This window comes from Giraffa tippelskirchi, chromosome 2, assembly GCF_054371585.1.
Source record: "Giraffa tippelskirchi isolate mGirTip1 chromosome 2, T2T-mGirTip1v1.2.pri, whole genome shotgun sequence".
Lineage (NCBI taxonomy): Eukaryota > Metazoa > Chordata > Mammalia > Artiodactyla > Giraffidae > Giraffa > Giraffa tippelskirchi.
The window spans coordinates 225,394,558-225,408,268 of NC_137276.1; the positions used below are offsets into that span (position 1 = coordinate 225,394,558).

The 13,711-nt window shown below is 49.6% G+C and overlaps 1 protein-coding gene across 1 annotated transcript in view; it reads left to right on the forward strand.

The window, feature by feature from the left end:
* Window positions 1–398: 398 nt before the first annotated feature.
* The window catches only part of HUNK (hormonally up-regulated Neu-associated kinase), a 127,513-nt gene continuing 114,200 nt past the window's right edge, over window positions 399–13,711 (forward strand). The window contains exon 1 of the mRNA XM_081558249.1: window positions 399–672. Coding sequence (XP_081414375.1) covers window positions 409–672 — 264 coding nt within the window. The 5' untranslated portion in view covers window positions 399–408. The remainder of the gene's footprint in view (window positions 673–13,711) is intronic.

The window sequence follows — 13,711 nt, forward strand, 5'->3', positions numbered from 1 at the left end:
GGGCGGAGGCGGCCGAGGCGCCCCGGGCTCCAGGACCAGGCAGCTCGGCTCCGGGACCCGGCACCGGATTGGGCCCCCGGTCTCCCCAACGCCCCTCCACAGCCGGCGCGCACCCCGCGCACCCGAGCCGGGAGACGGTCACTAGCCGCCCGGACGGGACTTGGGGCAGGGTCTCCGCAAGGAGCCTCCGAAGAAGAACTTCTTGGGGGTTGGGGGGCGGGTCCCCGGCACCCTGTGGCCCCGGTGGCCGCTATTGTCTGCGCGCGGCGCTCGGCGACGACCCGGGGCGCGGGAGCGGCGGGCCGGGCGGGGCCGGGCCCGAGGCAGCGGCGGCGGCGGGAGGAGCCCGGGGAGCCGGCCGAAGAGGAGGAGGAGCCGCGAGCGCGGGAGCCGAGCCGGAGCGGCGCGATGCCGGCGGCGGCGGGGGACGGGCTCCTGGGCGAGCCGGCAGCGCCCGGGGGCGGCGGCGGCGGCGCCGAGGACGCGGCCAGGCCCGCGGCCGCCTGTGAAGGAAGTTTCCTGCCGGCCTGGGTGAGCGGCGTGCCCCGAGAGCGGCTCCGCGACTTCCAGCACCACAAGCGCGTGGGCAACTACCTCATCGGCAGCAGAAAGCTGGGCGAGGGCTCCTTCGCCAAGGTGCGCGAGGGGCTGCACGTGCTGACCGGAGAGAAGGTGAGCCGCCCTGGGCTCTGGCCCCTGGACCCCCGTCCCCCGCAGCCCCGGGATGGGAGATCGGGGCGGGAGGGGCGGCGGGGACCCTACGGGGAGCCCTGCGCTGCGAGTCCGGCTGCAGAGCCCCGGCCCCGCACTTCCCCGCTACGCGGGGTCGAGCCAAACGTGCGCGCCAGCTCTCGCAGCCAGGATACTGGTATTTCCCAGAGGGGCGATCTGGGGTCACTTTCGTTGGTTGGGGGGGTGCGACTGATTTCCCCGCGAAGCCGCCCGCAGCCTTTTTGCATCTCGAAGGGCGCCGCCTGGCGGACACCAGCGCGGGGGTGGGGGTGCAGTGGGGGGACTGCTCTCCAGCCGATAGGGGCGGCAAGATCAGTGAAGCTGGACCCAGGACCGGAGTGCGTGGGACCTGATGTTGAAGGTGGGAGAGCCGATTAGCCAGCCCTTGGGGGCCAATTTAGAGCCTGATCCCTCTCGCGGGCTCTGGGGAGGAGGTAGGGGAAGACCGAGACCCCAGGGACAGTCCCACCTGTGGGGTGTGGAGCTAGGGCACGTTTTACTTGGTCACAAGAGGGTTTTCACACGCCGCCTCTCCCACCATCCACCCTTCCTGCCCCTGCGTCCTGGATCACCCCCACCGCACCCCCAGGGATCCTACCCCCTCCTTCTTCACTCCTGCCGCTGGGGTGGGAGCCACTGGCACTGATACCCCCAGACTTCAGATGTTGGGAAAGGCCTTCTCATCTTGTAGAAGCGAGGAAAGCAGAGGAAGACCCCTCCTCCCCCAAGCCCCCCAGACCCCTGAAGGGGCACCCCCTCCAGCCCCTTGAAAAGTTAGCAAGGTGTGAGCCCTTGTCAGGCAAGGCCCTACTAGACCTCAGCTGTTAACTTAGATCTGTGAGAAGAAACTCAACATATGATGACTTACTTGTGAGATGCTGCCCAAGCTAGCCGGGAGTTAGCCTAAGTTTGGAGCCACATCAGGCTGGGGCTTCATGGTCATCTTAGGCTCAAGGCTCCCTGCACCCGCCCCCCGCCCCAGGCTGGGGCTTGCTCAGGTCAGGTCGGGTGGGTAGCAGCCCCCTTTAGTGGCCCATTCAGAGAGAGAGACACCGGCGGTTTGGGAAAGGCAGGGAGGCTCCAGGCTTCCTACCTGCCCAGCTACCCTCTGCCCTGGTATCCTCTGCCAGCCTTGGGGGTCCTGGACGCACTGCTGTGGGCCCTCTGGCCCCAGCTTCTCCTGGCTTTAATCTCCCTCCCCAGCTCCCTCGCGTGTGCTGGAGCTCCTGGCATGTGACTGCAGGTCTTCATCACCCTTGTTACTTGTTCCCTTCCTACAGCCTCTCCGGGTGGGGTGCCCCTTTTTTCGGGTAAGTGGGGTTAGCAGTGAGTAGTTTGGAGGAGCTCTTTGAAGAAGAAGAAGAAAACCCCTCCAGACCTCCTTCTAGTCCAAAGTGAGCGGCAGCACCGTTTACTCCTGGGTTCGCAGTGGGCTGGGAACTTAACCCATCGCGTCTGGGCGAAGGCGCGGATGCCTGCGGATCCGGCTCGCTAATTACAGTGCGCTCACTTCCCCGTGCCTGGCACCGGTGGTAGAACTTTCTTTTCACTCGAAATTGTAGAGGAGTCAGTCTGGTTACGTCCGTTTCTTCATTGAAACTTAGAAGAAAGAGACGAGGTGTTCTGCTCACAGCATAATGGGCAACGTTTAGGCGCTCGCGCTCCCCCTGCCCCGCCGCTCAGCTTGTGCGGGCTGCCTTCCTCTCTTCCGTGGCTCGGCTCCTCGCCGCTGCCCTTTCGCTCCCTAACATCAGGCTATGTGCTTTGGCTGACCTGCCCGGGGTTGCACTCCGAGCTCAGTCCCTAGCCGGGTGCTGGGGTTCTGGAGCTCAGGGCTGGGCCCCCAGGCACTCTGGAATGCGAGGAATTCCTGCCCGGATGGGGTCCAGTGAGGACTCCCCCCGCACCCCTTAGGTGCTCACGCCCGTTTATCTCATCTTGTCTTTTCCAAACGCTGCATCTCACTTCCTCTCCACAAGGGGAGGGCCAATTAATTGGACGTAAAATTATTGCGCTGGACTAACTAATTGGATCTAGTTAAGGAGAGTGGATCTTAGAGTGGTGGAGGAGACTGGGAGATATTTCTGATATGTGTCCCACTTCAGCCCGGAGAATCAGGGGCTCCGGGACTGACTGCAAGCCTCCTGAGAAGTCTGGATTTTAGTACACTTAATGGCCAGCTTTAAAGAAACAATGGGTGTCATTCATAGCTTGTATCTCACAGATCCAACAACGCCTTAAACGCTTAGCTAATAGATTTGGGGTTTTGGCAGATTGTAGAGATTAAAATGTGTGTGTGTGTGTATGTGTGTGTGTGTGTACATGACTCTACCTAGTGTGTGTGTGTATGTGTGTGTGTGTAGATGACTTCTACCTAGGAAGGACTGCTGAGTTGATGAGTCCCCAGCCCCACTCATGTGCTGGATACTGTCTTACTAATAACAAAACAAAGGTGAAATCGACCTCACACAATTTGCAGCCTTCCTGGTCTCTTTAAAAGGTGACTTATTAATAGAGATTTCACCCAGAGAGTGGTTACTCCTGAGAGGCAAACAAGGTGTCCCCTGGAGGTGACAGGAACTGGAGGAAGGGAAATGGAACGTCCCCAGAGTGGGTGATGTGAGTGTCCCAGGAGGCCCTGTCCTCTCAATACTTGCCCCTTCGGGGAGGTGCATACTTTTTGGAGAAAGCTCTTCATTTTTCTCCTTTCCTTTCTTTTTGAGAGGACACAGACCACAGACCACACTTGAAGTCATGAATGCTGTACTAAGAAATAGATGTATTCCCCCACCCCCACACACCACCCCCAGAGTGTAAGGATCCAGGGCAGCCTGTCCTGAGGAATCAGTTCAGGAAAAATCTGCAAAAGGGGCTGGAGAAAGGGAAGAGGAGGCGCCCCATGCCCACTGCTGCAGTCTCAAACCGGGCACATTGTTTTGGGTGATTTACGCCAAAATCCAGAGTATCGCTGGTTTAGGGCACTTGGTGTGTGTGCATGTTGCATTTTGACTTGCGCACGTTTCCAAAAAGCTTTGGGTGCCATCCTCCATGGTGCGCTGGGAATTACTGGCTGAATCAGGTTGACAAAACAAGACGCTTTTTCCTGACTTTCATTCAATCCTATCTTATCAGGAGGCACCTTTTCCCATCACTGCCTGCAGGACAGTATTTCTACCCCCATCCCCCACCTTGGCTTTTCTTTTGCATACCTCTTTCCAAAGTTGTTTGAAAGTCATTTGAGTCCGGTTGGCCCTTTTACTGCTTGAAAAGAACTGATGGGTTTGGGCAGGACCTAATTTTGTCCTCCTGGAGCTTTCAGTTGGTGCAGCCTCCCTTAATGTGGCTTTAAAAATAAATCATTCACTAGATCATGTGAAACTGTTAACCGGCACATTCTCAGTCTTGTCTTTGACTAAGTTGATGATTAGACGAGGAAAAAAATGATGACAGGATCAGACTTTGAAAAGGATTCTCAGTTGGTTTGAGACAAAGAATGAAGTAGCTGTGCAGGAGTATGTAGTGATAACTTGAAAAGACCCAGAGGGGAGGTGTGCTCACAGCCTCTGATACTGGTCCCAATACCTGGGAGATGCAGAGTCTCTGGCACTTGATAGGTTATTGTAGTTATTTTCTCAAAACTATTTATTCATTTACTGATGAATACTGATTCATTCACTGGGTCTTTGCTACTGTGCAGGCTGCTGTTCGTTTTGGTGCACGGACTTCTCATTGCAGTGGCTTCTCGCTGCAGAGCACAGGGTCGAGGGTGCACAGACTTCAGTAGTTGCAGCGCATGAGTGCAGTAGTGGTGACATGGGCTCTAGAGCATGGGCTCAGTAGTTGTGCCTCACAGGCTTAGTTGCCTAGTGACATGTGGGATCTTCCTGGACCAGGCATCGAATCTGGGTCCCCTGCATTGGCAGGTGGATCCTTAACTGCTGGACTACCAGGAAAGCCCAAGGTTATCACATTTAAAACATGAAGAAAGTATAGTTGGGGAGGCTGACAGGGATGAGTGTAGATGTCTTCACGTATAGAGCTGTTTTCACCAACAGGCGAAACTGCAGAAAGGGGAAAATAGTTATTGCCGCAATTACTTTTTTTGGGTGATTAAGTCTCTGTGAAGTTAGGTACGTAAAATGATTGGTTAAGATGCTTAAATACCTTGTTCTAACCCTTAGCTTTTTTTTTTTTTAAAGCCTGTTAATCATTTTCATTGGAGTTATTTTGGGGCTAAAAATAAGGGTTGCCTGCTTAGTAAGTTGCTAATAATTATGCCCGAGCATGACAGCTCCAGGTACCTGGAGTGAAGAAGTTACTAAAAATAGAATTTACTATGTTTTTCAGAGCAGGAAATATGACTAATTTTAGAGGTGGCCTTTTGGCAGATCCGTTTTTTAGCAAGTATGTCGGAGACAAACAGGTGCTAAATCCTGTAATTTTTTTTTTTTTAAGTGCTAGAAATTTAGGGGTAATAGCTCTGAGGCACAAGAAATGCTTAGAGAATTGGATATTCCTATTTACCCTCAGCAGGGATTTCTTGGCAAGTGAGAGGCATCGAGCAAAAAGCACCTGCTCCAAGAGTCGCATGTGACAAGGCTGTGCCTATAATTTCGGAGATGGCATGCTGCAGTTCGCAGGCACAGTCTTTTTTGAACTTCCTGCCCTGCTTCATCTTTTTGAAGTCCCTGTGAATGATGGAAATTGGCACGTAGGGCTCGCTTCTCAGTGTTCATTGATCCTCAAGTCCCAAGGACTTCAAAGGGCGCTTTGAGTCAGCACAACAGTGCTGAACCATGTCCACAAAGAGGAGCACAACCTGAAATTTTCTCTGTGGGTGTGTGGAGTCACTGCTACAGGCTGGCTCAACAACAGCGGTGTGCACGGTGTGCACGCTGGAGGCTGTTCCAGGGCCAGGTGGCAGTCATCCACCCCCCGGGGTTCTCCTCCTGGGAGGTGTGGGGAGTGGTCCCTGTTGTCTGCCCCGAGACAGGGCAGGCTGGGTGTCCTCTGTGGAAAGGTGGTCTGGGTGCAAAGTATCATTTATCTCGGGCTATACACCTCATCTTGATTATTCATGGTAACCGAGCAACCTGCTTGCTCTCTTGGCTAATTGAAACCTATAGATAATCCCCTAGACTTATTTTTAGCAAACTGGTGAAACCGCTTCCTCCACTCAGCCTGGGCCCTAGCTGCTTTCAAGTGCTGACCCGAATTGAATGTCATGTTCTCTGATGCAGTGCTGCTGGCTGGTAGGATGACCAGCAGGAGAGGGGTGAACTACTGGGCCTGAATGGTACCCAAGGAGGCGGATGCTTCTACAAAGGCAGAGAGAACTATTGCCTCTTCTTTCTCCTGAATGCCGGCTCAGTGGTAGAGCATTTTGTGGTGTATCCAGGGTCTTCCATGCATTTTCTCATTAGATGCTTGAAGCGACCCTGGGCAAGTGAGAATCACCTCTCTGGTATCCTTACCTGCGTTGACCACAAGGAGGTTGCCCTGGGTGGATTTTTTTCTGCGACCTTCTCTTCTATTGCCAGGATGTGTGCGTGCTAAGTCGCTTGAGTCGTGTCTCAACTCTTTGCGATGCTGTGGACAGTAGCCCACCAGGCTCCTCTGTCCATGGGATTCTCCAGGCATGAATACTGGGGTGGGTTTCCATGCCTTCCTCCAGGGGATCTTCCCAATCCAGGGATCAAATCCACGTCTCCTGCATCTCCTGCATTGGATGCCCTAACAAATGACTGAAACGAGGGGTCCAGGTTGGGGAGGGGAGGGGACTGGGCCCTTATACCTTTGGACCCTGGACTATCATTCGCTGGGAGCTGCCCTGGAGAGGGGTGTGGCCTTGGACACTTGCCGAGGGCAGTTCCTGGGGCGAGCTCGCAGCAGAGGTCAGCAGCTGGGGAGGAAGTTCTTGGCCCAGAAGGGGAAGCGGGGCAGCAGGGCCAGGTGTCCACGGCTTCCTGAGGGAGACGGGCCAGAGTTCAGGGTCTTGATCTGAATCCAGGCCGGTTCCATAAACGGAGGGGGTGCTCCCTACCCCACCTTGCCCTCCTAGCGTGGTGCTACCCGCCCCTGGCATGAGGGAACAGCCTGCAGAGTCTAGTTCCCAACGCCGAGCATCATTGTGGGAATATTCTGGCATCATGTTTCTTTTCACTAGGATGCTCAGGGCTCTCTGTTGGATCTGTGGGTGCTTTTGGGATACGGCTATATATATATATTCAATGTATTTTCTCTTGAAGATTTCATGTCAACAGAGTTGGGCTAACTCGTCGATCAGTGGGTCTAATCAGAGACAGTGGCAGAGACCCTCCCTTCCCAATCACTCTTGACTTGTGGGAAACTGGATAGTTGTCTGAGTCCTGGTTTGGGACATTTGGGTGACAAAAGCGTTGCTAGGTGAGCGCCATCTCCTGACATCCTGTTACCACCTCCACTGAACTGGCTCTGCCCTCCCTAGCTATGTGGTTTCTACTTACTGAATCCTTTTTGTTTTTTAATCACTTGTGTGTGTTTATGTTTTAAGATTCATTTGGTTAAAGTCTGGAATGGGTGATACAGACACGTGGTCTTAAATGGAAAGGTTTCCAGAGGGGGTGCAGTGAGAGATAATTCTGCCTTCACCTGGGTTCCTTGATGTATGTTGGGTTCCTCTCCCCAGAGGCAACCCCGCTTCTGGTCTCCTGTGTCTCCTTCCACACATACTCCGTCTGCATCCAAGTGTACATACATTTGATATTCTATACGCATACATTTGTAAATGGATAGATACAGGAAGAGATATTTTTACACCATACATGCTGTTCAGTATCTTGCTTTTTTCACTTAGCAATGTGTTTTGAACATCCTTTCCACAAGTTTACTAAAGAATTGCCTTACTCTTTTTAAGTACTGCGTGGTGTTTAGTACATGCTGTTGTTGTTCGGTTGCTAAGTCGTGTCCAATTTTTTTCAACCCCATGGACAATAGCCCGCCAGGCTCCTCTGTCCATGGGTTTTTCCAGGCAAAAATACTGGAGTGGGTAGCCATTTCCTTCTCCAGGGGATCTTCCCTGACCAAGGATCAAAACTGCATCTCCTGCATTGGCAGAAGGATTCTTTACCACTATGCCACCAGGGAAGCCCATTCAGTACATGGAGGTACCATATTAATTTAGCCATTCCTTGACGAGTAAGTCAATGGACATTAGTTAAAGAATTAGGCACAATTAAAGAATGGGCATTTAGGCTGCATATGATTTTTTGTTATAGTAAGTCCCCTACATATGAATTGAGTTCTGTTCTGAGAGTACATTCTGAGAGTAAGTCCAGTTTGTTCAGAAATCCAACCAAGTTAGCCTAAGTACCCAACTAGTGCAATCAGTTATATAGTACTGTGCTGTAATAGGTTTATAATACTTTTCACACAAAGAATACATAAAAACAAACACAGAAATAAGGAAAACCTTTTTAATCTTACAGTACAGTACCTTGAAAAGTATAGTAGTACAGTACAACAGCTGGCATGCAGGGGCTGGCATTGCGTGAACAAGCAAGAAGCATTACTGACTAGAGTTGGGAGATGGTAGAGTTGAAGGAACATTAGCAATAGGAGTTGAAGGGCAAGCTGCAATGTCACTCCTGTTGATGGCAGAGGCTCTGAGCTCGAAATAAAGATACTGAGCGACTGGACTCTATACAGTACTGTGCAGTGAAGTACACAAAAGCACAACCATTTGGAGAGGATGCACGCATGTGACAATGTACACCAGACAAGTGAACTTGTGTGATTGGACATGTGGTTGCCCAGCTGCATCTTTGAAAGTTCACAGCTTGAAGGTTCGTATGTAGGGGACTTGCTGTATCCCCAGATTGTGCTGCAGTAAATATCTGTGCCTATGCGTCATCTTGTAAATGTTCAAGTATATCTGAGGTTTAAATTCCTAGTTCTAGATGAAAGGGTATGTCTGGTTTTCTTTTTTTTTTTTGGCCACACTGTGTGGCTTTCAGGATTTTAGTTCCCCGACCAGGGATCAAACCCTGGCCCTGGCAATGAAAGTGCCAACTGAGTCCTAACCACTGGACTGCCAGGGAATTCCCTAGGGTATGACTGTTTAAACTGTTGCTGAGTCTCACCAAATTGCCTGCCAAGGAAGCTGTCCTAGTTTATACTTTCATCAACCTGGTGTGGGGATATCTTTCCACATTTTTATCAGTACAAGATACTGTCAGAATTTTTGATCTTTGCCCATCTAGTAGGTTAAACTTGGTATCTTGTATTATGTGTAGTTCATCATATTTGTGAGTTGAACGTATTTCATATGTCCAGCAACAATTTGCATTTCATTTCGGTTCATTGTTCGTGCCTATTCATCATTTTCCCCTGGGTTTTTGATCTTTCTCTTACTGATTTATAAGCACTTCTATGTATTAAGGCAATCAGTCCTCTTTCAGTGATGTATTTTGAAGCCTGAACCATCTTGCTTGCTCCCTGTTTCCTCTTTGTCTTTGTTTCTTGGTCGTTCTCGCAGAGGTTAGTTCCCTGGATTCCATTAACTAGCAAGGGACCATAGAGGAGCTTTGAGGTTCTGTTCAGTTCAGTTCAGTCGCTCAGTCATGTCCGATTCTTTGTGACCCCATGGACTGCAGCACTCCAGGCCTCCCTGTCCATCACCAACTCCCAGAGTTTACTTAAACTCATGTCCATTGAGTCGGTGATGCCATCCAACCACCTCATCCTCTGTTGTCCCCTTCTCCTCCCGCCTTCAATCTTTGAGGTTCTGTGGATCCCTATAAATTGTATATGTATAATTATATTTCTGGGATGAGGATCCATAACTTCATCAGATTCTAAAAGGAATTATTTACCCCACACAATGTTAAGAGCTGCCGCTTTGTTGCTCGTCCCTGTCAGCAGTACTGTCTGAATGGAGGTTCGTGCGTTGGGGTGAGGATTTGGGTCACTGTGGTGTGTTAGCACCTGTGCTAATTGAGTTTGAGTTGCAGTTACACTCGGGTGAGGCAGGTGTATGGTTGAGACTATGACCTTCGCTTGACATGCCTGATTTCTTCCTTCTTACCCCTGCCGTGCCTGGGTCCCAGGGAAAGGACGTGATGGAGTGTAAATGGATCTTTGGGAGAGCTTGACTCTTGCTAGGGCAACTCTGAATTGTGCCCTGTTATTTCTTACTGGGAAAGAGGATGGATAGAATGTGTGGTGGGCAGTTGAGAAGAAAGAAAAAGAGGGAGCATTGGGAGAAGAGAAAACCTTTTAAAGAGCAATAGCTGTTGTTTAACTTGGACATAAAAATGCACCGAGCCAGGTGTAAAAATACGCCTGGGACCCTTCGGGGCTGTTTTGTCCACCCAAGAAGGCTTTTGAGGGCTGGTCCTGGTAGAGTCAACAGCCAGGCTTGTTTGGGATCCTGGGGGTCAGCATGGGCTCACTCTGATGACCCTCTGTATTGTCCTGTCCCCTGTTGCTCTCTGCCCCCTCACCTTGCTTTGTCTTTCCTCAAAGTGCATCCCGTCACCTGTATTAGTTTGCTAGAGCTGCTGTGACAAAGTACCGCACGCTAGGCGGTTAAATAGCAGACTTATTGCCACATGGTTCTGGTGGCCAGAGTCCGCGTCAGGGCTGGCTCTTTCTGAGATCATGAGGACAGGGTCTGCTCCAGACCCCTCTCCTTGGTCTGTGGATGGCGGTCTCCCCCTGTGTCTTTTCATGTCATTGCCCTCTGTGTGTGTCGTCTGTATTTTCCCTTTCTCTGAGGACATCAGTCATATTGGATCAGGGTCCGTCCTGATAACCTCACGTGATGACCTCTGGCAGGATCATCGTTGCCAAATAAGGTCACATTCTCAGGTCCTGGGGGTTAGTCTGAATGTGTCCCCTCAGAGTTCATAGGTTAAAACCTCATCCCTGAGGTGATGGTATTAGGAGGTGAGGCCTTTGGGAGGTGATTTGGCATGAAAGCAGAGCCCTCACGAGTGGGATGCATGGTCTTAAAGAGGAGACCCCAGTAGCACAGGGAACTCAGCTCAGTGCCCTGTGAGGACCTAGATGGGTGAGAGGGAATGCCCATGAGGGAAGGGATATATGTATACAGATAGCTGGTTTGCTTCGTTGTACAGCAGAAACTAACAATGCTGTAAAGCAGTTATACTCCAAACACACACACACACGCACACACACACTTAAAAAAAAAAAGAGAGACCCCAGAAAGCTCTTTTGCCCATTCTGCCACATGAAGACACAGTAAGTAGATGTCAGTCTATGAACCAGGGAGAAGAGAACTCTTACCAGACACCAAATCTAAGCCAGGATCTTGGACTTCCCAGCCTTCACAATTGGGAGGAATAAACTTCTGCTATTTATAAGCCATCTAGCCTCTGGTACGTGTTGTAGCAGCCTGAACAGACTAAGACAGGACTTACACTGATGAATTTGGGGCAGACTCCTTCCAACTCATAACATCACCTGACCCCGTGGTATATGTTTATGGGTTCATGTGTTTATTATTTGTCTCCCCACTAGGCTGTAAGCCCCACAAGGAAGGGAACGCTGCTGTATGCTCCGTGGCTAGAATAGTACCTGGTAGAGATAAGATGCTCAGTGAATGTTTTCTGAATGGATCCAAGGATGCTTTGATCTCCCCAGGACATGAGGACGACCTTCTGGATGACGACGATGTTCTAGTTGGCTGGGAATGGTTTGAAAGCCCTGTCTCTCTCGCTTGCACTTCCTGTGCCTATGTGAGCGGTGGTTAGATGGGACAGGTGGTCCAGCTGGCGCTTTTGGGGAAACATTCCAGACCCAGAACATCTGTGCCTTCTTCGGGGACTCATTAAGGAAGCCACCTGGGTATTAGAGGGACCTACCAGAGGCAGAAAAATATTCTGCAGTGTCATGGGAATGTTAAAGGACCCTCAGCTCTTTGCTGAGAAAATGTGCCGACACTACAGCAGATGGGCGACGCTGCTATTTGCAAACATACGTTTCTTTGGACGTCTCCCATGGAGATATATGGAGCTTTGGATTCTGTCTCTTTGACTACACATTTTTTTTTTTTTATAAGTTTATCAGTCTTTTGGCCAGCTTGCTGCCAAAACATTTAGCAAACCTGCTTACTTCTCTTGCCTGTTCTCTGAACCGTTTGATTTGTTCTGTCATTTTTTTCTTTTTAGTGAATTATAGTTGATTTACAATGTTGTGTTAATTTTTGCTGCACAGTAGAGTATTTCAGTATACATATATATATATATATATATATATATATATATATATATATACACACACATGATTCCCTGGTAGCTCAGATAGTAAAGATTCTGCCTGCAGTACTGGAGACCCAGGTTTGATTTCTGGGTCGGGAAGAACCCCTGGAGAAGGAAATGGCAACCCACTCCAGTATTCTTGCCTAGAAAATCCCATGGATGGAGGAACCTGACAGGCTACAGTCCATGGGGTTGAAAAGATTCGGACACGACTGAGCGACTTCACTTTCACTTTTCACTTTCATATATATATATATATATACACACACACACACACACACACACACATATATATATATATACACATGCATTGTTCTTTATCTTCTTTTAAATTATGGTTTATCATAGTGTATTAAAGATAGTTCTCTGTGCTGTACAGTAGGACCTTGTTGTTTATCCATTCTATATATAAAAGCTTACATCTGCTAACCCCAACCTCCCACTCTATCCCTCCCCTAATCTCCTCCCCCTTGGCAACCACTAGTCTGTTCTCTGTGTCTGATTCTGTGTCTGTTTCATAGATTGGTTCATTTGTATTGTAGTTTAGGTTTGACATATCACATATCATATATAAATATCCCCCATATACATGATATTGCATGGTGGTATGATAATCTTTATTTGTATCAATGTTGCTGCAGATGGCATTATTTCATTCCTTTTTTATGGCTGAGTAGTATTCCATCGTACATATATCATATCTCACATCTTTTTTTGTGTGTGTGGGGGGTTGTACCTTGTGGCTTGTGAGATCTTAGTTCCTCGACTAGGGATTGGGCCTGGGGCTGTGGCATTGAAAGGGCCCAAGTCCTAACCCCTGGACCACCAGGGAATTCCCTGTGCCACATGTTTATTCATTCATCTCTTGATGGACATTTAGGTTGTTTCCACATCTTGGCTACTGTGAATAGTGCTTCTGTAAACACGAGGGTGCCTGTATCTTTTTGAATTACAGTTTTGTCTATATGCCCAGAAGTGGGATCGCTGGATCATATGGTAGCTCTGTTTTTAGTTTTTTAAGGAACAATCTCCATATTGTTCTCCATAGTGGCTGCCCCAATTTACATTCTCACCAACAGTGTCGGAGGGTTCCCCTTTCTCCACACTCTCTCCACCATTTGTTACTGGCAGACTTTTTAATGATGGCCACTCCAGTGTGAGGTGACACCTCATCGTGGTTCTGATTTGCATTTTTCTAATAGTTGGCCATGTTGTAGCTCTGCCATTTTAATCTCCTACTGAGTTTCTGTCATCTTACATCCTGTCTCACGGCTTTCTCGGAAGGTGTCTGGCTCAGATACTCCTGTTCCAGGAAGCTCCTCTCTTCGTCGTGACTTACTCTTTGCCAGAGCTCTGTGCTAGTGTATGGCGAGGGTGAACATCAGTGATGGATGCTCTCCGGGCACAGAGCATGGTGCTAAGGGTCAGAGGAAGTGGAAGTTGTAGCTACCGACAAGGAGGCTTGCTACCTCTGTTTCAGATGATGGGATAAAGTTCAGAATCCCAGTGATTCTTTTATCTACCTGGAGCAAAGCAGGGTTCTGTGACCTTCTGAATCAACAAAAGTCTACAGGAAAGGATTGAGTGCTTGCTCTCTGCTTTGACCATGAGGATGTAATACTGATAACAATAGTAATCATTAACATTTATGGATCACATACCATCTGTTAGGCCACGCCCTAGATGCTTTGCTGCAGAATAGAATTTATCCCTTACAA